At 39.9% G+C, this 18,031-nt stretch overlaps 5 protein-coding genes across 5 annotated transcripts in view; 3 read left to right on the top strand and 2 right to left on the bottom strand.

The window, feature by feature from the left end:
• The window catches only part of tbl3 (transducin beta like 3), an 11,243-nt gene extending 7,233 nt beyond the window's left edge, over nucleotides 1-4,010 (bottom strand). Inside the window, exons 1-11 of the mRNA XM_014980634.2 lie at nucleotides 3,817-4,010; nucleotides 3,655-3,706; nucleotides 3,464-3,559; nucleotides 3,081-3,128; nucleotides 2,855-2,996; nucleotides 2,676-2,760; nucleotides 1,820-1,990; nucleotides 1,648-1,723; nucleotides 1,474-1,570; nucleotides 1,181-1,398; nucleotides 324-465 (exon numbers count right to left, since the gene is read on the bottom strand). Of these exons, the coding sequence (XP_014836120.2) occupies nucleotides 324-465; nucleotides 1,181-1,398; nucleotides 1,474-1,570; nucleotides 1,648-1,723; nucleotides 1,820-1,990; nucleotides 2,676-2,760; nucleotides 2,855-2,996; nucleotides 3,081-3,128; nucleotides 3,464-3,559; nucleotides 3,655-3,706; nucleotides 3,817-3,848 (1,159 nt within the window). The 5' untranslated portion in view covers nucleotides 3,849-4,010. The remainder of the gene's footprint in view (nucleotides 1-323; nucleotides 466-1,180; nucleotides 1,399-1,473; nucleotides 1,571-1,647; nucleotides 1,724-1,819; nucleotides 1,991-2,675; nucleotides 2,761-2,854; nucleotides 2,997-3,080; nucleotides 3,129-3,463; nucleotides 3,560-3,654; nucleotides 3,707-3,816) is intronic.
• A 506-nt stretch (nucleotides 4,011-4,516) lies between these two features.
• rnf151 (ring finger protein 151) lies at nucleotides 4,517-6,725 on the top strand. Its single transcript, XM_014980633.2, has 4 exons — nucleotides 4,517-4,951; nucleotides 5,471-5,640; nucleotides 5,738-5,834; nucleotides 6,141-6,725. The coding sequence occupies exons 1-4, from the start codon at nucleotides 4,949-4,951 to the stop codon at nucleotides 6,606-6,608; spliced, it is 738 nt and encodes a 245-aa protein (XP_014836119.1). The 5' UTR covers nucleotides 4,517-4,948; the 3' UTR covers nucleotides 6,609-6,725.
• Nucleotides 6,726-7,596: 871 nt separating this feature from the next.
• Nucleotides 7,597-9,420, top strand: rps2 (ribosomal protein S2). The gene is made up of 6 exons (XM_014980632.2): nucleotides 7,597-7,764; nucleotides 7,844-7,933; nucleotides 8,355-8,462; nucleotides 8,541-8,874; nucleotides 9,101-9,192; nucleotides 9,296-9,420. The coding sequence occupies exons 1-6, from the start codon at nucleotides 7,630-7,632 to the stop codon at nucleotides 9,374-9,376; spliced, it is 840 nt and encodes a 279-aa protein (XP_014836118.1). The 5' UTR covers nucleotides 7,597-7,629; the 3' UTR covers nucleotides 9,377-9,420.
• Nucleotides 9,421-10,442: 1,022 nt separating this feature from the next.
• Nucleotides 10,443-12,191, bottom strand: ndufb10 (NADH:ubiquinone oxidoreductase subunit B10). Its single transcript, XM_014980631.2, has 4 exons — nucleotides 11,963-12,191; nucleotides 11,719-11,857; nucleotides 10,881-11,020; nucleotides 10,443-10,588 (listed from the first exon to the last, which is right to left on the bottom strand). The coding sequence occupies exons 1-4, from the start codon at nucleotides 12,108-12,110 to the stop codon at nucleotides 10,500-10,502; spliced, it is 516 nt and encodes a 171-aa protein (XP_014836117.2). The 5' UTR covers nucleotides 12,111-12,191; the 3' UTR covers nucleotides 10,443-10,499.
• A 1,616-nt stretch (nucleotides 12,192-13,807) lies between these two features.
• LOC106914071 (large ribosomal subunit protein uL3) lies at nucleotides 13,808-17,976 on the top strand. The gene is made up of 10 exons (XM_014980630.2): nucleotides 13,808-13,974; nucleotides 14,431-14,623; nucleotides 15,768-15,936; nucleotides 16,033-16,168; nucleotides 16,610-16,796; nucleotides 16,886-17,046; nucleotides 17,139-17,240; nucleotides 17,386-17,481; nucleotides 17,608-17,727; nucleotides 17,859-17,976. The coding sequence occupies exons 1-10, from the start codon at nucleotides 13,972-13,974 to the stop codon at nucleotides 17,916-17,918; spliced, it is 1,227 nt and encodes a 408-aa protein (XP_014836116.2). The 5' UTR covers nucleotides 13,808-13,971; the 3' UTR covers nucleotides 17,919-17,976.
• The last annotated feature ends 55 nt before the right edge of the window (nucleotides 17,977-18,031 follow it).

The following is an 18,031-nucleotide window of genomic DNA, read 5'->3' on the forward strand; positions in this document are numbered from 1 at the left end:
ACACACACACAGATTTTATTGCTTTTCTTTTGTGCAGAAAGAGTAAATTATTTAAAATTCTGACAAATGTTTGGCGTTTTTTTTATTTGTTAGCTGCATGCTCGTAAAAATAAGAAAGGTTGACTCCAAACAAACTTACAAATAATCTCATTAGGGAAGTTAGAAAACCCTGTTAATGCTCATATGAACACTTCTGCACTTACTGGCTTGTTTTTGGAGGTAAACAGCCAGAAAGCAAAAGATCGTGACAGAACTCAGTGAATCAGGTGGATGCGATTCTCATCCAGCTAAAGGACAGATGCTGCCCTCTGCTGGTCGCTCACCTGTGTGTCCGTAGAGAATCTGGCAGCTGTTGGTGAGCAGCTGGAAGACCTTCAGCTGACTGCTGTTAGTGGCCACCACGATGTGAGTGTCGTCTTTACCCAGGAACTTCACGTCCAGCACCTCGTCGTTGTAACCCACAAACTACGAGAAAGGGACACGTTTCCATGAACTCCAACATAGCCAATGTCTGCAAAATCTAGCAGCTATTAGCTTCTTTATACAGCAAAAATCATAAAATAATCCGACATTCAACTTCGATAAATTTTATAAACCAGAATCTGGTGCACAAGTTTGAATTAACACAAGTATGTACAAGGAAATTCATATATACACCCACTTCAATATTTGGGTTAATTTTCCAGATGGTTGCAAATAAACTTTATGCTTCTTTTAATCGTCAACCAGCATCTGGACTAAAGATTTGAGCCATCTTCTGCAGAGAAAAGGTGGAACAGATTTGAAGTGAATGTTTTCACTTTTAAGAACGTTATGTAAATATTTCTAAGGTTTATAATCCGCCTGCGTTGCCGATTCCAAAATGGTGTCACTTTTCTGCTGCAATACCCATCTGTGTCCATGTTTCAACCAAACAGATGTTGTTCAAGGTATAAAGTCAAAGGTTACTAGAACTGTAGCATAACCACAGCAATGAACAAATCTAATAAAATTCTTAATTAAATGTGTGCCAGTATTGTGTTTTAAACAAGCTAGATTATTTCTGTTATAAATAACCTTCCTTTTATTATTGTATGGTTTTTTTTTTAGCAATAGTAGATCAGGCTTCCTAAACAAGACAGCACATGCAACATGAGTCATGCATGTAATCAGTCAATAATAAGTAAGTCCCAGTACTGACTTGCTGCTGTGTGGTGAGACTGGGCAGCTGGTAGAAGAGTATGTTGTGCTCTGCAGTGACCGTGGCCAGTCTGGAGGAGGCAGGCAGGTTGAAAAGATACGTCAGACTGCGAGGGTTGTCGTCCTCTTTGTCTTCCTCAGAGGACGGCGTGAGGGTCGAGGGAAGGCTCTGGGTATAAACACAGCGAGCAGTGCTTGCCTCCCACACTCTCAGCACACCTGCAGGGAAAGTTGAGAGTAAAGGTGAGGCATAGAGATATAAAAAATGTATTTAAAGACAGTTATGGATCAAACCTTTGCTTCCAGCAGTGACGAAATGCAAGCTTTTGCTTTTGACTCCAATCTGAGATAAGTCCGTCTTCTCAGGCAGCAGCACGACTCCCTCAACAGCCTGGAGGGAAAAACAAACACTAAGTTTATTTTTACTGAAACAGAAAAAAAAAATGGGAATGCCTTCTCACATCTTACCTCGTAAACAGGAACGGTTCTTTTAGCCTGGCGAGATTTGAGGTCCCAGACAGTGCAGATTTTATCCCTCCCAGAACTACAAGGAAAACATCAAGACGAATCAGAGCTGCATCCGAAAAGCAGTCGGGTAATTAAAAACAAACTGCGTAGGTGCTGGCCGATTCCTCCCTACCTGACCATGGTGTGACCGTCTCTGCTGAAGCTCAGAGAGGTGACGGCGCTGTAGTGGCTCTCCAGGACGCACACACACTGGCTGGAGCGCAGGTCCCACAGCCGAACGCCGCAGTCCACAGACGAGGAGAACAGCTGCAGTCGGCTGATGTCGGGGTGGAACTGGACCAAGCTGCACAAACACACAGACGAAAGCACAACGTTTTGTTTTTCTAATCAAAGTCATGATTCTGTGTGACTGGATGATGTTTAAGCTTCACAGGGTGTTGCAAAACTATTCATACCCCTCAGATTTTTTTTTTCATATTTTGTCATATTACAATCACATAATACCCAAGACATGCAGATCCACCTAAACTAACAGAACGAGCAAGAAAATTATTAAGCAGAGATGAACTGCAGGATGACTACCTCAGATATCCAACAAGAGGTGCAAAGGTTTAGTTACAAATATGTGTTAGAATGGCCAAAACCTAAATCCAGTTGAAAATCTCCAGCAAGACTTGAAGATGTATGTTCACAGAGGCACTCCATCCAATCTGAGCTGCTTTATAAAGAGGAATGGGTCAACTTTCAATCTCTAAATGAGTCAAGCCAGTAGAAAGACTTTAAAGGACTTGCCGCTCCAATAGAAAATTAAGATGATTTTTTTTTTTTTAACGTTTCACAATTTTGCACCATTTTGTGTTCATCTTGCCGTATAAAGTCTTAATGAACTGACGTTCGTGGCTGTTTTGTGACAAAAAGATCAAGGCAATAGCAACACTTTTGCAGAAGTGATGTAAGGGTAGGATGACACATGAAATCGTCTGTTTTATCCTCATTCTTGGACCTCGTTCGTAGTAACAGACACTTACTGTACTACACCAGATGATCCTTTGAGATTGTGAGTGCAGTACTGCTTAACCACATCCCAAACTTTTATGGTAGCATCACAACCACCTGCAGGACAAACACAAATATGTTTTTTTTTTTTTTTTTGATGATGATGTAGCAGAGATCAGGTTATTTGTGTTCAAATCATGGCATTGCTGACCTGTGGCAAGTAGGGTGGAGCTGGGGTCAAAGGTCATGCTGGCCACAGGGATGGTATGAATAGCCTTCCAGGAGCGAGTGCAGGTACCCTGCCTCCAGTCCCACTGCTTCAGCAGCAAAGCTCTGCTGGCTGTCACCAGTAGCTGGACACAAAAGAAAGGTGTTTTTGTTTTAAAACCTGATCTGTTGATACGCCATGATGCTTAGGGGAAGTATTCCCTACTGACCTCATCATCACAGCTCACTGCAAATGATGTGATATCCTCTTGATCATCCTGCGGGGCATATTTGGACAAAGTTAGGAAAGAAGAAAAAAAAAAACACAAAAAATGATTTTTATCACTGCGTGCATCCACACCTAGTTTATTTACATGAACAAAAAGCAGACGATTACATACAAGACGTTGTGTTTGTGACAAAGAAGCACAAGGGAAAATGTCTGGGAAAAATTAAGTTGCCAAAAATAGTTCATAACAGATTCAATATTTAGCCGAAGTGACTGATAAAAAAAAATTCAGCTGAGATTTTTTTATTTCAATTTGAGCTTGAATGTGACCAAGTCAAACTACTTTATTGTTATATTTATGCTTCAAAGTCGATATGAACTCACATGTTCCACACAGTGGACGATCTTGCCAGTGCTGATCTCCAAAACATTGACACGGGATCCACATGTGCAGAAAATGTACTTCTCATCTTTGCTGATCTGGGAAAAAATACACATAGACAATTTCACATTTAGAGCACAACTCACCCTCCAACCACACACAGCTCAGCTTAGACAAACTTCTCAGAGCTCACCTGTACTTTCCCTCCTTTGTAAAACGGCTCAATTTTGCTGGAAACAGCGTAACTGAAATGACATTAAGACGGAAATCCATCAATGAGAGGTTACAGCTTTCTATCATACACTTTCGGTCGGGCTAGCTGTCTTCAGGTAAGAGCGACATAAGATAAACTTACTTCGTTTTGAACTGCAGGTTTGTGTTCGCCATAATGATAACCGGAACTTCCAAAAGCAGAATATTTTTAATAAACAAACACGATATAAATCACCGGTTTCTCATTTCACACGTTGACTATAGCCACCACAATCCGTCCCGCATGTTGTTGCCCGTGTCGCACGCGTTGTACGCCATCTGAGTGAGCGGAGCTGTGATTGGTCAAAAGTTCAGCACGTAAAACACTACGTACAGTCCTGTTAGAAGGTACGTACGCTAACTCGTCCGCCACGTTTGTGGAGGAGGTTTACATGGAAATGCCTGATGTTTCTGTTGTAGAAAATAAAATAACGTATACACTTGAAAGTTAAGCAGGAAACCACGGAAAATAAGTGGTTGCAGTGTTGACCCCGCAATGATATAGTTATAAAATCTTGATAAACTATTTAAATATGTTATTTGCACAAGAGAAACATTGATGATGTTCCATGTCAGATAAGCTACCAGTGGCATTGATTTGTAAATGAGAATACATTATTATCAATAAATATATGAATTGATGAAATAAAAAATAATAATAATTAGAAGAAAAACTTTTTGTTTAAAAATATGCCACTTCAGCAAGTTGAATAACATGCACGATGAACCCCTCTCCCATCCAGAGGTTTACTGAAGATGGGGTGTTGAAAGACTTAATATGTGATCTCAGGTGTCCCTCTCCAATATGGCGGCTTCATTGTCGTGCCAACCTGTTTGTTACCTTTGCTAGAAAAAAAACATGATCCCAGTCCTACCTCTGAAATGTTTTTTTTTTATACTGAGTAAACAGAGTTACTAAGATTACTGTAGACAGATTTAAAATATTTTATATGGGCTCAGTCACAACAATAGGCAGGTGCAGGTTTTAAAAGTCCCCGTTAGATACGGGAAGTTGAGTTTGATGCTAGAACAGCAGGGAAAGGACGCTGCCTACAGTAAAAACTAAAGTCTCCATTTTTCCGGGCGCACTCTCTTCTTCATGTTCTGTCAGGAATGTTCATGTGTGTGTTGTATTGATAACAAGGGTGTGTGTCTGTGTGTGACATGTGAGAGATCGATAATATGGAGTAAAGCAGCGCCGAGAATGGAAACACCATAAGGGACGAGGAGTTATCATGGTAAGTAAACACCGGTTTATTTGCTTTAGTTGTATTTTATTTATATATTTATTTATTATGGATACCATAAACAAATTATATTTAAAAAATTAGAAACATAGGCAATGGTAAAATCTCTGAGAAAGGAGAGATTTGTATTTTGCTCCAACTAAAAAAGCAAATGCTTCTTTATTATTACAGTTCATATTTGAATTAATTAAAAAATTAAGCTAAACATGATGTTAAAATAATAGGAATTAATTAATGACGAAAAGGGAAGAAAATTGCTCTGTATAGTGTTTATTTTTTTGTAATCATGTGATTGGTCATATGACTTTCCAGAACAATTCTGTTTTGTTGTCCCTTCCTTTATACCAAAGAGCTGTTGTAGGGAGCTGTGGGGACATGATGTTAGAGAGAACACGTTGCTTCATTTCTAATTGTTCTCAGTTGTTTCAGTTTTCCTGTGTTGCTTTTACTCCATAACCGAATGTTGTTCAGCAAAATCTATGCTATAATAAAGATTTGACACTGCACTAGGCCGACCCAGACGTTTCAGCACAGAGTGGGGGCTACGACGTGGAGCTGTTTGTAGACCCTCCAGACTACGATTTGATCTGCACCATTTGTCAGGGCGTCCTCAGATGTCCAGTAAGAAGCGCATGCCACCATATCTTCTGCAAGAAATGCATCTTACAGTGGCTGAAAAGGTCTACGACACTTTACATCTAATCAGTTTTGAAATATGAACTTTCATTTATTGCTCAAGTGGAGAAGCGACGACAAGCTGATATTTATCTTGTGCAGACAGGAGACCTGCCCCTGCTGCAGGAAGCCGGTAAACCCAAGCCTGATCTTTGTCATGTTCAAGCTGAGCAAATCGATTGGACGCTTGAAAGTAAAGGTAGGAAATTCAAACCAGTTTAAGCGTGTTTGTGGACTGTCATATCCTTTATTAGACATTTCACTTCAATATCTTATTAGCTTAAGATTATTTTGTAGGGTTTGTTTGCCCTATACCCTATATGACTGACTACTCAAACAAACTTGATGTTGGGAATGTAATGCTTATTTCACATTTGTTGACATTAATTCAATATGAGTTAATTCCTTTGTTTCCTAAGTTACTCTGCCAAATATTGTGTGCTTAATTTAAATTATGTAATTGTTAAAAAAAAAAAAGATCTGTGTGTGTGTATCTCTGTCGCAGTGTAAAAACGAGATCCGTGGCTGTGCAGAGACCTTTTCCCTCTCAGAGCAGTACTGTCACAGCATGACCTGCCAGTACGAGCTCATCCCCTGCCCGTACCAGGGCTGCAGGGCGCAGCTCCTGCGCAGGGACATGGACACCCACGCGCGCCACTGTGAGCACTGGCGGCAGCCCTGCCACATGGGCTGTGGGACAATACTCACTCACAGCACCCAGACTCAGCACAACTGCTACAAACAGCTGAGGCAGGAGTACGAGGCCAGGCAGAGGAACCACCGGGCCATCGCCACGGCCCTGCATAGGAAGATGAAAAGGATGCAAAGCACCATGGCCCACATGAAGAGGCAAATAGGGTTAATATGTGAGAGCCTGGAGGTAATGGATGACCTACATGAGGTGGAAGAGGAAGTGGACCTTGGAGAGAGCAGCGGCAGTTCCAGTGGGACTTCAACCAACAGCAACTGTTAAGGGAGAAAATTGCTCTTGTGTTTGTTTTCTTCAGGTGATGTGCTTAAAATGAGTGATTCTTTGGCCTGTTTGTTCTGTAGCCCTAATTATTTCTTTAATAAATTATTCAGTATTAAATTGTCTGTGCATTTTATTGCATTAGGAATAGAGAATGAATTCATTTGTGGTCGATTGATAATTATAACAGATACTTTAGATTTAGAATTATGAGTATTTTCAGTATTTATGAGCCAAGCAATACAAGAAGAATAATTTCAGCAAGACTAATGAATTAATAGCATAAAAAATAATTATGCATAGTAAGAAATTATAATAGCATCAGTAGCGTTGTGAATAGTGATAACAATAATACTAAAAATCATAATACATACCTAAAACATTTTCCATTTCAAGTTTCCTAAAACAAAGGTGGATAATAGACCCAATAGTGTGTGTTATTCTTTCTTTCTTTTAATTGTTTAAACCATAGCAGAGCATTGGAAAGGGAAAAATTACATATCTACAACACTTAATGTATTACAGTATTTTTTATTACATTTGAAATATTATAGTATCTTTGTAAAATATATTATTTTTAAACATATGCAATGTTAAGTGGGGTAGAAATAACATTTGCAAAAGCTACCAATAGAGGCAGCAGAGAGCAGATTCTCTCCTCTCGGAAACATCGCGATGACACGATCCAGACAAAACCCGGCGGAACTTCTCATGGTTCTTCTTCCTGTAATACTGATCACGTAAGTGGATGTACTTTTCAGCTCTTGTGTTGAAATCTTTAATTATCTAGTGCATCGTCCACTGAAACACATTATTTTAACATCCAGTCAAACATATAGACGTCCATTCTTATTTATCTGTGGATATTTAAAGGCAAATGGGAACCAAATATACTCTTTTAAATGAAAGAAAATCGCTAAATATGGCGGCGATGCTCGTGTCTTGTAGTGATGATTAAACTTGTATTTTATCCAGGTATAGCAGATAATCCAACGTTTGGCTTTGATTTGAACATTTACAGCAAATGGCGGACGACGCCGGTGGTAGAGGAGGTTTTCGCGGAGGCTTTGGCGCAGGTGGCCGGGGTCGTGGCCGTGGACGCGGCAGGGGCCGTGGACGGGGCCGCGGTGCTCGGGGTGGCAAGTCCGAAGACAAGGAGGTAGGATTTTTATTTTGATCAAGCTAAACTCAGTTGATTTGAAGTGTTACTTATTAACAGTGATGCTCTTTCCCTTTAGTGGGTTCCCGTCACCAAGCTGGGCCGCCTTGTTAAGGACATGAAGATCAAGACTCTGGAGGAGATCTATCTCTACTCTCTGCCCATCAAGGTAAAAGCATCAGCCATTTTATATAAAATATGCAGTAAATATTACTTTTTTTTTTTTTTTGGTCATATGGCACATCTGGAATGCAATTTCAGAAAGTTATCAAGCCCTTTCACTTTAAACTCATCCTTCTGTCTACCTCTCCATCTTTTCTACAACTTTGCATTTGTTCAACCAGTTGCTTTTGTGTCATGACAAAATCAGTTGCATCTTTCCACCTACGTTTCCCATCTACATCTTTACATCTATCAGTTTGTCCAATGCATCTCAGATCTATTATTCCCTGTCATTGTCTTTTCCTCCAGCTTCCTCTTTTTGGTAGTAACTTATTTGTACTAAAACACATTTGGGAAAGCTAAAAATATCAGCTTTTTAAAAATATTATTATTTTTACGCTATGATGAGATGTTGTTCCTGTTTGTAGGAGTCTGAGATCATTGACTTCTTCCTGGGTTCTGGTCTGAAAGACGAGGTCCTGAAGATCATGCCTGTCCAAAAGCAGACCAGGGCTGGTCAGCGCACAAGGTTCAAGGTAAACGTCAGATCTGAGTGTCTTGCTACTCGTTTTGTTGAATAGTTGCCCTCTAATTTTGTCCGTCCTCATTTACAGGCCTTTGTTGCCATTGGCGACTACAACGGCCATGTTGGTCTGGGAGTGAAGTGCTCCAAGGAGGTAGCCACTGCTATCCGTGGAGCCATCATCCTGGCCAAGCTGTCAATCGTTCCAGTCAGGAGAGGTTACTGGGGTAACAAGATCGGCAAACCCCACACCGTGCCCTGCAAGGTGACGGGCCGCTGTGGCTCGGTTCTGGTGCGTCTCATCCCGGCTCCCCGCGGTACTGGAATTGTGTCGGCGCCTGTGCCCAAGAAGCTGCTCATGATGGCTGGTATTGATGACTGCTACACCTCTGCCAGGGGCTGCACTGCCACGCTCGGCAACTTTGGTAAGCTTCCTCTTTAGGTTTTCGGAGTTTAATGCAGAACAAATGAGTCTTTGAGTTTTTCTTCTTTGCTCTGCTCAGCTTCACCTCTGCAATGGTGTTGCTGTCGTTATAGTCAGGAGGGAAAAGAACGAATACTATACGTCTTCTCTGTTCCCAAGCTACTGTGTTGAACAGCTTTATGTGTTTGTTTTGTGCGTCATCCACTAATTACCTTCATCTTTTACAGCTAAGGCCACCTTTGATGCCATCTCAAAGACCTACAGCTATCTGACCCCTGATCTGTGGAAGGAAACAGTTTTCACAAAGTCTCCATACCAGGTCAGTGCAATGGATATTTTTTACATTTTATTTCATTTTTTTAAAAGTAGTATATGGTACAGTTTTGGAAAAATCATTTTTTTTTGTTTTGTTTGTTTTTCAGGAGTTCACCGACCATCTGGCTAAGACTCACACCAGGGTGTCTGTGCAGCGGGGCCAGACTGTGCCAGCTCCTACCTCCTAAATGTTTTGTACAGAAGATCGTTGAATAAACGTTCTGAGATACCACTTGATGTTTTGTTATGAGTTTTGTTTCATGCGCAAGTTTCTTTTGCAATCTGAAAAATAAGAGTAGTGCTGCTGCTGTCTTTGTACTTTTTACTTATTTCATCTTAAGATTAAAGAATCTGCTTGGAGGCGGCAACATAGTGTTACAAATTCTGTGTTTAACCTGTTTTAATAAGTTGGGATTTATTGATGCATTTCATGGCCAGGTGTTGCTCAGGAGCTCTTACTGAAAAGTGGCAATTTTTGAGAAGCTAATGCTTATGTATTTTTGAACATGCATGTAGTTTTTGAGCAAACCTGTGACTTAAACATACCTAGTATCTAGAAAATGTTGAGCCCTGAAAGGTGAGAAATACCCACGCTAAACATGTATAAGGACCCAAAAGACTTTCTACCAAGTGATTAAAGATCACTTTAGGCTATAATCTTAATGCATCATTAGTTCACTTTAAGGACAGTTTTTTTTAAACACTTAAATGTGGGTATTTCATTAAGTGACCTAAAAAACTGGCACATCTTCATTTTAAGAACCCATGCAATAAGTATATATTTATAAATGGGTTTAAGTCCAGGTTTCTAGATTTAGTACTGTACTGTTCCTGGGGGAAACCTCATTTGCCAGATTCCAACCCAAGTTGTTCAGCTGATTGATCCACTTGTTTTGAGTTACTGGTAGATCAACTGGATTGCAGATGAACCATTTTTAGATTATTTTTGGTGTAAAATAATAGTGTAACTCAAATAAAAATACAGTATTTTTCAGATTTTTAAAAAATATATATATTTGAATCTCAGCAATGAAGATGGATATTTTGTACGTGAATGAACTTAAGGACAATACTTTAGTAAATGACAAAAACACATCCACGAGAAAACAAACCCAAGCAGAAATGAATAGTTCAGGAAATCAGCTGAACCACTCAGATTTTTTTACTGGTCAAGTTAGCAGCCAGTTGACTTTAATGTTGGAAAAACAAATATGGGTGGGAGGCAGGGATAAAAAAAAAAGGCACACAAACACATTTTACTCACATAAACTTTATTTTACAATTCATACACTGAACAGGACAGGACAGTTTTTAAGCACTTTGGGCCTGAGCTGCCATCATTCGTTCTTTTTGCTTCATTAGACACTTTTTCGCACTAGCGTAGGCACCAAGGTCTCCATCTGAGGAAGAATTAGGCCACAATTAAAACGTGCAAGGATTCCCTGGGAGAAAAGGTCAAATCTAAACATTGTCTCATGATTTGCTTGAACTCAATGTTTTTATTTTAATTTCAAAACAAGCAAGAAATTGTCATTTTAGAGCCCAGGTTCTTCCAGTTTTTGCTCTGTTTGAAAAAAATTAAACACACACATCGCTATGCATAACAATGTAAAAATGTAATGCACAGTAATACTGTGGCTTAGCTTTAAAGTTGCACTAAGTGTGTCCAGGTTTCAGCAGTGAGATACTTACAGCGTGACTGGAAGTTCTTGGTCACCTCGTTGAACTGCTGGATTTCTTTGGTGCAGTTCTGCTGGTAGCTGTGCCCTTCTCTCTGCTGACAGGCCTTCATTCGTTCCTGGACCACCTTCACGATCTCCTGATCCACCTTACTGTGGCGAGAAAAACGATAATCCAAAGTGGTAACCGACTTCACTTTCCACAGAGGAACAGAAGTGACACCTTTCCTTGATCCTGTTCAACATTGGACAAAATCCCAACACTTTGGAAGTATGCAAGGTAATGGCAAGACGCACTTGAAAACAACAGAGTAAGTGAGAGGCATCACTGGTCTGTCCATAAAATGTAATTAAATGTTACATTTAAACTCTTCATGGCATTCCTGTAGTATCTTAGCTTCCACTCAGTACAGTCTGTGGACTTACTGTAGAGCTATATAGCTAGATTAGAGCCAAAAAACCTTAATGATTCGTCAATAGAAAAGTAGTTTATTCATTTATATCTACAATATCAAATTTGTTTTCCAGCTGAAAGAACATGGCTTGATATATTTGGGTTTTAGAGCAAAGAAAAATATTAAACTTCCAAAAAAAATGGAGTGAATGCATTTTCTTGAAAAGAAAATTGCTCATTTGTGAAATTAAAAAAAGAAATGTGATTTGTTGCCTAATGAGAAAAATAATGACAAAGCTCACCGAATGAAAATAGGATTATTTATACCATTACTGTCATTCTGTTGTGGGATTTTTATACTGCATGAATGAAAATGCATAGAAACCTTGGGGATGCAAGTCTTTTAGACTTATTTTTGAAAACACTTATTATTTCTATATAATTAGTTCCAACTCACTAGTCTCTCCTCCACTGCATGTCAGCCTCATAGTAGCAGGTGAAGTCTCCCTCCTGGCATTCCGTCAGGTAGGGAACACGGCGAAACTTCTGGTGGTAGTAGACCAGCTTATTTTTAGACCGAATGCTGTCGATAGTATCTGGAAATAGAGAGAAACAAGCGGCATGCTGAGGGAAGGAAAACCAAATGAAGGCCGTGTTAGCTTGCACTGTGTCCTGTTGTTAGCCCCGTTAGCTTCTCTTACCTCTAAATGTGGTGACAGGAAGGTCCACGGTGTAATAGAACAGTTTAGTCAGAATTAGAGCTGGGTTTGGCAGCGCCGTCTGCTTATCCACGGCCGGAGTTTGTCGCGGAGGTTCGGGGTATACTGCTTTATCATGGTCGTTGGGCATTTTGTATCTTGTTTTGCTCAAGATTATACAGATCCTACAGTTCGACCTCGGCAGAGTTCCTTTCGAGGTGGCGCATGCGTAGTAGACACACCACAATGGCGAATTAGAGGTCAATAAAATATAAATAAAAAAATAATTTAGCAGCTGCGGGTTTTTTGTGATTATGACGGGAAAAGGATTTTGATGAGAAATAATGTAAAAAAAATAAATAAAACGAAAATTTTCTCGAACATTATATTTAAAACACGAAGGTCGAAAAATAAAGGTTGAACTGTTGTGCTTTTTAAATCCACTAGGAGGTGCAAGAGAGCTAGAAAGAGCTGAAAAGTTCCACAATTCAACACACATATTTTAATTATTTGATTAAAACATAGGCAAATAATCACTGATTAAAACGTTAAATGTGTATATATAATTGTTTTAGTGTTGATTTAAGTTTCTCATTCTTCAGTTTTACAAAATTTGTTTTATTTGTTAGCTTAAGTAATTAGTCTCTCTCAACAGGTCTCAGACTATAACAGAAAAAAAGTTTTACAGTTAAAGTTCTATGCAGAATTAATTATTGTATTTATTCAGCTTTATTTCAACCATCACACACATTCATATTCCTTTGACAAATTATTTATTTGTTGCTCTACTGTTGACCTTTGATAGAAAGCTAAATGTAAGGTATGACAACATAGTAATATTCAAAAAGTGCAGATTTTGAAAGAGTCGTGCTTAAATGATCTTTAACAAGGATCCTAGGATTTTTTGGATCAAGTCCACAGCATCATAGATCCTTCACTGTACTTGAGGTACTTTTCTGCATATTCTTTGATTCTTATGAATATCACCTTTGTTTACCAAACGATTGTTTCACATTTGTAATGGTAGGACAGAAGAAACTTTTTATTTCTGGCATTCTTGCCAAAGAACCATCTAGCATATGGATTATTTTCGAGACTTGGTGAGTCAAAATGTCTCTGAAAGACCTCATTTTGTAGCTTTCTCCTGACAACATTCTGTTTTCTTTTTACCTCCCTTTCCAGCCTACTCACTGGTGGCTAGATAACCATGATTCATATTCAAGTTCAGTAACCAGATCTAAAAAAAAACTACATTCTTCATGTTTGAATTCATACCCCGGAAAAAAGAAAAACCCATGAACTCCTAATTAAAATCTCCTAGACGGACTGATTAAAATACAAAAACCTATCTGAGCAACAATTCAGACCCTGAGGACTGATGACTGCCATAGGTTCGGTTTCAAAGTAAACTTTAGGAGGGAGCTGTGTTTACAGGGAAGCAATTAAACTATTTGACCAGATCAGATTCAAGTCTTCTCTCAGATGACTCAGATATTATTGCATCACGTTGCATCTTCTAGTGTGTCTATCTTTAGCTGGTACCATGATCACATGAGTAAGTACACAAGTGTACCCAAGGAATTGTCTACACTCTGACAGCAGGTAGTTGTAGCAACAAACAAAGTCCATCTCATATTAGAGCAGAAAGTAAAGACTCATCAGAGTAAGGTAAAATCTTTAATTCGCTGGCTCGGATAAATAAAGTCCAATTAAACCTTGGTTTCATGGCAGTGAACCCCCCGTTGTCCTCCCTCTCTCCTTTATTGGTTGTACGGTTGCCGTCTGCTGGGCCTCCCAGCCCACCTCAGACCTTTCGCTTTACCCTTTTCCCTGTCGCTGTCTTCTCCTGTCAGGGCTTGGCAAAGATCGCCTTGTTTGAAAGAGAATATGTCTCTTGGACGGGGCCAAACACCAAATTAGAGTGCTTAGTCTGTGTATCATCTTATGTGTGACACTTGCAGCAGTACTAGTTCCCTTTTCCTGCTCTCCTTTGCCTGGACGGCTGCAAAGTCATGGTCAGTATTGGGTCACTGTTTTGGGTTAATTTGGGTTATATTTTCGTCAGTTTTTCATGGCTGTATCCCATTATGTCCTTAATATGGAAGCATGTGTGTTTTTTGGCTGGTGGATTTAAAAGTAATAGACTATTTAAATATTGTAATCGTTATCACTGAGGACACTATGTTAGGTTAGTAGCTTGTTATGTAAAGAGTGAATTTCTAGTTCTTATTGGGACACATAATTCACGTGGGACTTCTACAGCTAAAATAAGTCCTTACAAAATGACCTGTAGTACCCAGGTAGCTCTACTTTCATTTAAAAATATCAGAATGTGAAGAATGTTTGTGGATTAGTTCAAAACTAGGACTGGAAAAGGTTGTTTTAATGTTTCAGTGCAAATCTCACCCATGTTAATTGAATGTTCAGGCGGTCACCTGCCTCTCTTCAGCGCTGCTTATGGTGTTTTTCAGTCTCATCGCAAGTTCCACGCCCCACGCCACGGCCACATGGGGTTCCTGCCCCGCAGGCGCAGCAAGAAGCACAGGGGCAGGGTCCGCACGTGGCCCAAAGACGACCCCAGCCACCCCATCCACCTCACTGCCTTCCTGGGATATAAAGCTGGCATGACCCACACTCTGAGGGAGGTGCACCGCCCTGGCCTAAGTAAGCGCATATTAGAAAAACAGTGAAGTTGTTCAGCTTCTAGTCACAAAAATTTTGTTACTAAGTGCTATTCTCTGTTATTTGAATGCTAATAATTACCATCTCTTTTCTCCATCCATCCATCCATCCATCCATCCATCCATCCATCCATCCATCCATCCATCCATCCATCCATCCATCCATCCATCCATCCATCCATCCATCCATCCATCCATCCATCCATCCATCCATCCATCCATCCATCCATCCATTTTATTTACACCCTTGTCCCTTAGTGGGGTCGGGAGGGTTAATCTCTTTTCTATTTCTAGTAAATATAACAGTTTTTTTTCTGTGGCTTTCTAATTAATTTCAGTCTTCTGTTCCATTTCTTCCAACCTCAAATATTTCCTCACATAAATTGTCAGAATACCAGTGGAAATATGCAGAAAGCTGAATATCATCTGAGAGATTTCTGCCACATTTACTTCCAGAAACTTCTTGGTTGAGTAAAAATAATTTAAAATTTTAATCTCCCAGGGATATGGCTTTGGTTTTAACTCTAAATACATCAGGATTAATATTTGTAGTCGTTTGTCCCCCGAGAAGTTGCATTTTGATCATGTTTCTGGCATAAATCTAGTTGTAAATTTGACCACTCATCTTGGCAGAGTTTGTAGTTTATTTAAATTTGTTGGTTTACTGGCTCAGAGTTTGCATTTAAGTAAAATCTCCATTAAAATTATTGGGTTCTGAGCTTTAAAAGAAAAAGTTAACTTCAAAAAATAAACAATAAATTCACTCCTCAAGGTTGTAATAAAAGTGGCAGCACTGGAAGACCCTTGTTACTGTCCTCACTGAATCAACACATTCTGGATTGCCCAAATTTTTCAGCTGTCCACTTGGGCAAGTAAAATTCCTTTAAGGAAAATGTTTTAAAGTCAGACGAGATAAAGATGGAGATATTAATGGAGAATACATTTGGGGGAATCAAAGTTGGGTTTTTAACCTAAGAATACTATACTGTACTGTCTCAATTAATCAATTAAATTAACATGTAGAAATCAATGTAAGATTTATAGGATTTATGCTGCTGATTTCAACATTCGACTGAAATTGTGTGTATGTACAATAAAACCATTTTCCACTTTTGTCTGCATTACAGAGATATCAAAGCGAGAAGAAGTTGAGGCCGTTACCATTATTGAGACCCCTCCAGTCATTGTTGTGGGGATTGTGGGTTATATTCATACGGTCCGGGGCTTGCGTACTCTGAAAACCATCTTTGCCGAGCACCTCAGTGACGAGTGCAGACGCAGATTTTATAAAAACTGGTGCGTACAATGAGCGGTTCATCTTTCAGCGCCAATATTTAATTGAGAGACCAGCTAAAAAGCCGTCCGTTTCCACTGAGGCCGTCTGTGTTTCAGGGCGAAGAGCAAGAAGAAGGCTTTCACCAAGTACAGCAAGAAGTGGCAGGATGAGACCGGAAAGAAACAGCTGGAGAAGGATTTGAATCTGATGAAGAAGTATTGTTCAGTCATCAGGGTTATTGTTCACTCTCAGGTGGGCTTAATTCACCTGTGCCACTGTGTAGCGACAACACTTCACAAGAAGCAGGCAACGGACAGAACAGCTTGTAAAAATCCCTAGCACGTTGGCTCAGGCCACGACACTGAGTCTGAGGAGGAGAACTGAGGAGTCCAGTTTCAAATATCAGTTTAAAAATATTTTTTCAGGGTCAATACTGGCAGCTAAAGCAGATTATTTAAAGCTTGCAAAAGTTGTCAGATCTTAAAATGGCTTTATGGATCCTTGTTTTTTTCTGCACAGAGCCGATAACAACATGAGTCATTTTTATTATTAGAAGTCATTTTTAAATATGACTTCTAATAATTCTAATTGTAGCTGGTTGAAAGCCAGACGTCTTTCATCCCCCACTTAACGGCAACACAATTGCCCGAGACTTCAGGGTTTGATTTACTTGTTCTTTTGTCTTGTTTCTAGATGCGACTGCTGCCCATAAGGCAGAAGAAGGCTCACATCATGGAGGTGCAGCTGAATGGAGGCAGAGTCGCAGATAAAGTGGACTGGGCCAAGGAGCACTTGGAGAAAGCCGTGCCCATATCCGCAGTGTTTTACCAGGATGAGATGATTGATGTCATTGGAGTCACCAAAGGTCATGGCTTCAAAGGTAGGATCTGTGCTGTAGCTTGTTGCAGTAACAGGACCGTCCATAATACGCATGACAAGACAGATTGGATCTGTGCTTCCTACATTAAGGAGTTACAAGTCGCTGGCACACGAAGAAGCTTCCCAGAAAGACCCACAAGGGGCTGAGAAAGGTGGCCTGCATCGGTGCCTGGCATCCTGCACGTGTGGCCTTCACTATAGCTCGGGCCGGTCAGAAAGGCTATCAGCACCGCACTGAGATCAACAAGAAGGTTAACCTGATTTTCTCAAAACTATAAATAAATGACTAGTTCAATATGATGATAACTGCCTTCACCTCTGAGGCTTCCTAATGTGTCCTCAGATATTTCGTATCGGCAGAGGCGTTCACATCCAGGACGGAAAGGTGGTGCGAAACAATGCCTCCACCGGCTACGACCTCAGCCAGAAAACCATCACTCCAATGGTACCATCTGAACTCATGTCACTGCTTGTGATAACACTCATATTCACAGCACTCTCCAAATTTATTGGCACCCTTGTAAAGATGAGCAAAAATCTTTAAAATCAATTCAGGAGTCAGCTCAGTTTTCTGTATTTTCTCTCCATAGGGGGGTTTTCCTCGCTATGGTGAAGTAAATAATGATTTTGTCATGGTGAAAGGCTGCGTTGTTGGTGCTAAAAAACGTGTCCTCACACTCAGAAAGGTAGGGAGACGATACGTTTTGCATAAAACGTATCGTTCAGGTATGATGTTAGACCTTTCTTATTTGAGCTACTTAAACACTGAAGTTAAAGTTGAAATTCAACTAAGTATGCGTGTCTTCCTGCAGTCCTTGCTCACGCTCACGTCACGCAGGGCCAAGGAGTCCATTGAGCTCAAATTCATCGACACCACTTCCAAATTCGGACATGGGCGCTTCCAAACGGCCCAAGAGAGGAGAGCTTTCATGGTGAGTGTGTTAAAGCTTAATTTTAATAAGTACAAAGCAAGAAGCAAGTTTATCACATCATGAATTTGCAATTTAAGGAGCAGAAGTTTTTTTTTTTTTTTTTTTTAATTTAACCTCTCCTCTGTTCATAGGGGCCACTGAAAAAAGATCCTCTAAAGACAATGCCGCAACCTCTGTCAGAGGAGGCCTGAAAGAATGGCTTCTGATAATCTACTTGCAGAACAATAAATATGTTTTACTAATTCACAACGTGTTTTTGTTTTTTTGAGTTTGTCTTTCTCAGAATCTTACCAGGAATAGATGC

Source organism: Poecilia mexicana, unplaced genomic scaffold (assembly GCF_051168715.1).
Source record: "Poecilia mexicana isolate PSO_F unplaced genomic scaffold, ASM5116871v1 scaffold_8, whole genome shotgun sequence".
Classification (NCBI taxonomy): domain Eukaryota; kingdom Metazoa; phylum Chordata; class Actinopteri; order Cyprinodontiformes; family Poeciliidae; genus Poecilia; species Poecilia mexicana.

Bases quoted from the DNA above. Each gene is read 5' to 3' on its own strand.
- rnf151 (XM_014980633.2), top strand. The intron at 5,641-5,737 runs GTCTACGACACT...TATCTTGTGCAG, and splicing joins ATCTTACAGTGGCTGAAAAG to ACAGGAGACCTGCCCCTGCT. The intron at 5,835-6,140 runs GTAGGAAATTCA...TCTCTGTCGCAG, and splicing joins TTGGACGCTTGAAAGTAAAG to TGTAAAAACGAGATCCGTGG.
- rps2 (XM_014980632.2), top strand. From the start codon at position 7,630: ATGGCGGACGACGCCGGTGGTAGAGGAGGTTTTCGCGGAGGCTTTGGC. The intron at 7,765-7,843 runs GTAGGATTTTTA...CTTTCCCTTTAG, and splicing joins GCAAGTCCGAAGACAAGGAG to TGGGTTCCCGTCACCAAGCT. The intron at 7,934-8,354 runs GTAAAAGCATCA...TCCTGTTTGTAG, and splicing joins TCTACTCTCTGCCCATCAAG to GAGTCTGAGATCATTGACTT.
- ndufb10 (XM_014980631.2), bottom strand. From the start codon at position 12,110: ATGCCCAACGACCATGATAAAGCAGTATACCCCGAACCTCCGCGACAA. The intron at 11,858-11,962 runs GTAAGAGAAGCT...CTCTATTTCCAG, and splicing joins TCCTGTCACCACATTTAGAG to ATACTATCGACAGCATTCGG. The intron at 10,589-10,880 runs GTAAGTATCTCA...ATTCTTCCTCAG, and splicing joins CAAGAACTTCCAGTCACGCT to ATGGAGACCTTGGTGCCTAC.
- LOC106914071 (XM_014980630.2), top strand. The intron at 14,624-15,767 runs GTAAGCGCATAT...TCTGCATTACAG, and splicing joins GGTGCACCGCCCTGGCCTAA to AGATATCAAAGCGAGAAGAA. The intron at 17,482-17,607 runs GTAGGGAGACGA...GTCTTCCTGCAG, and splicing joins GTGTCCTCACACTCAGAAAG to TCCTTGCTCACGCTCACGTC.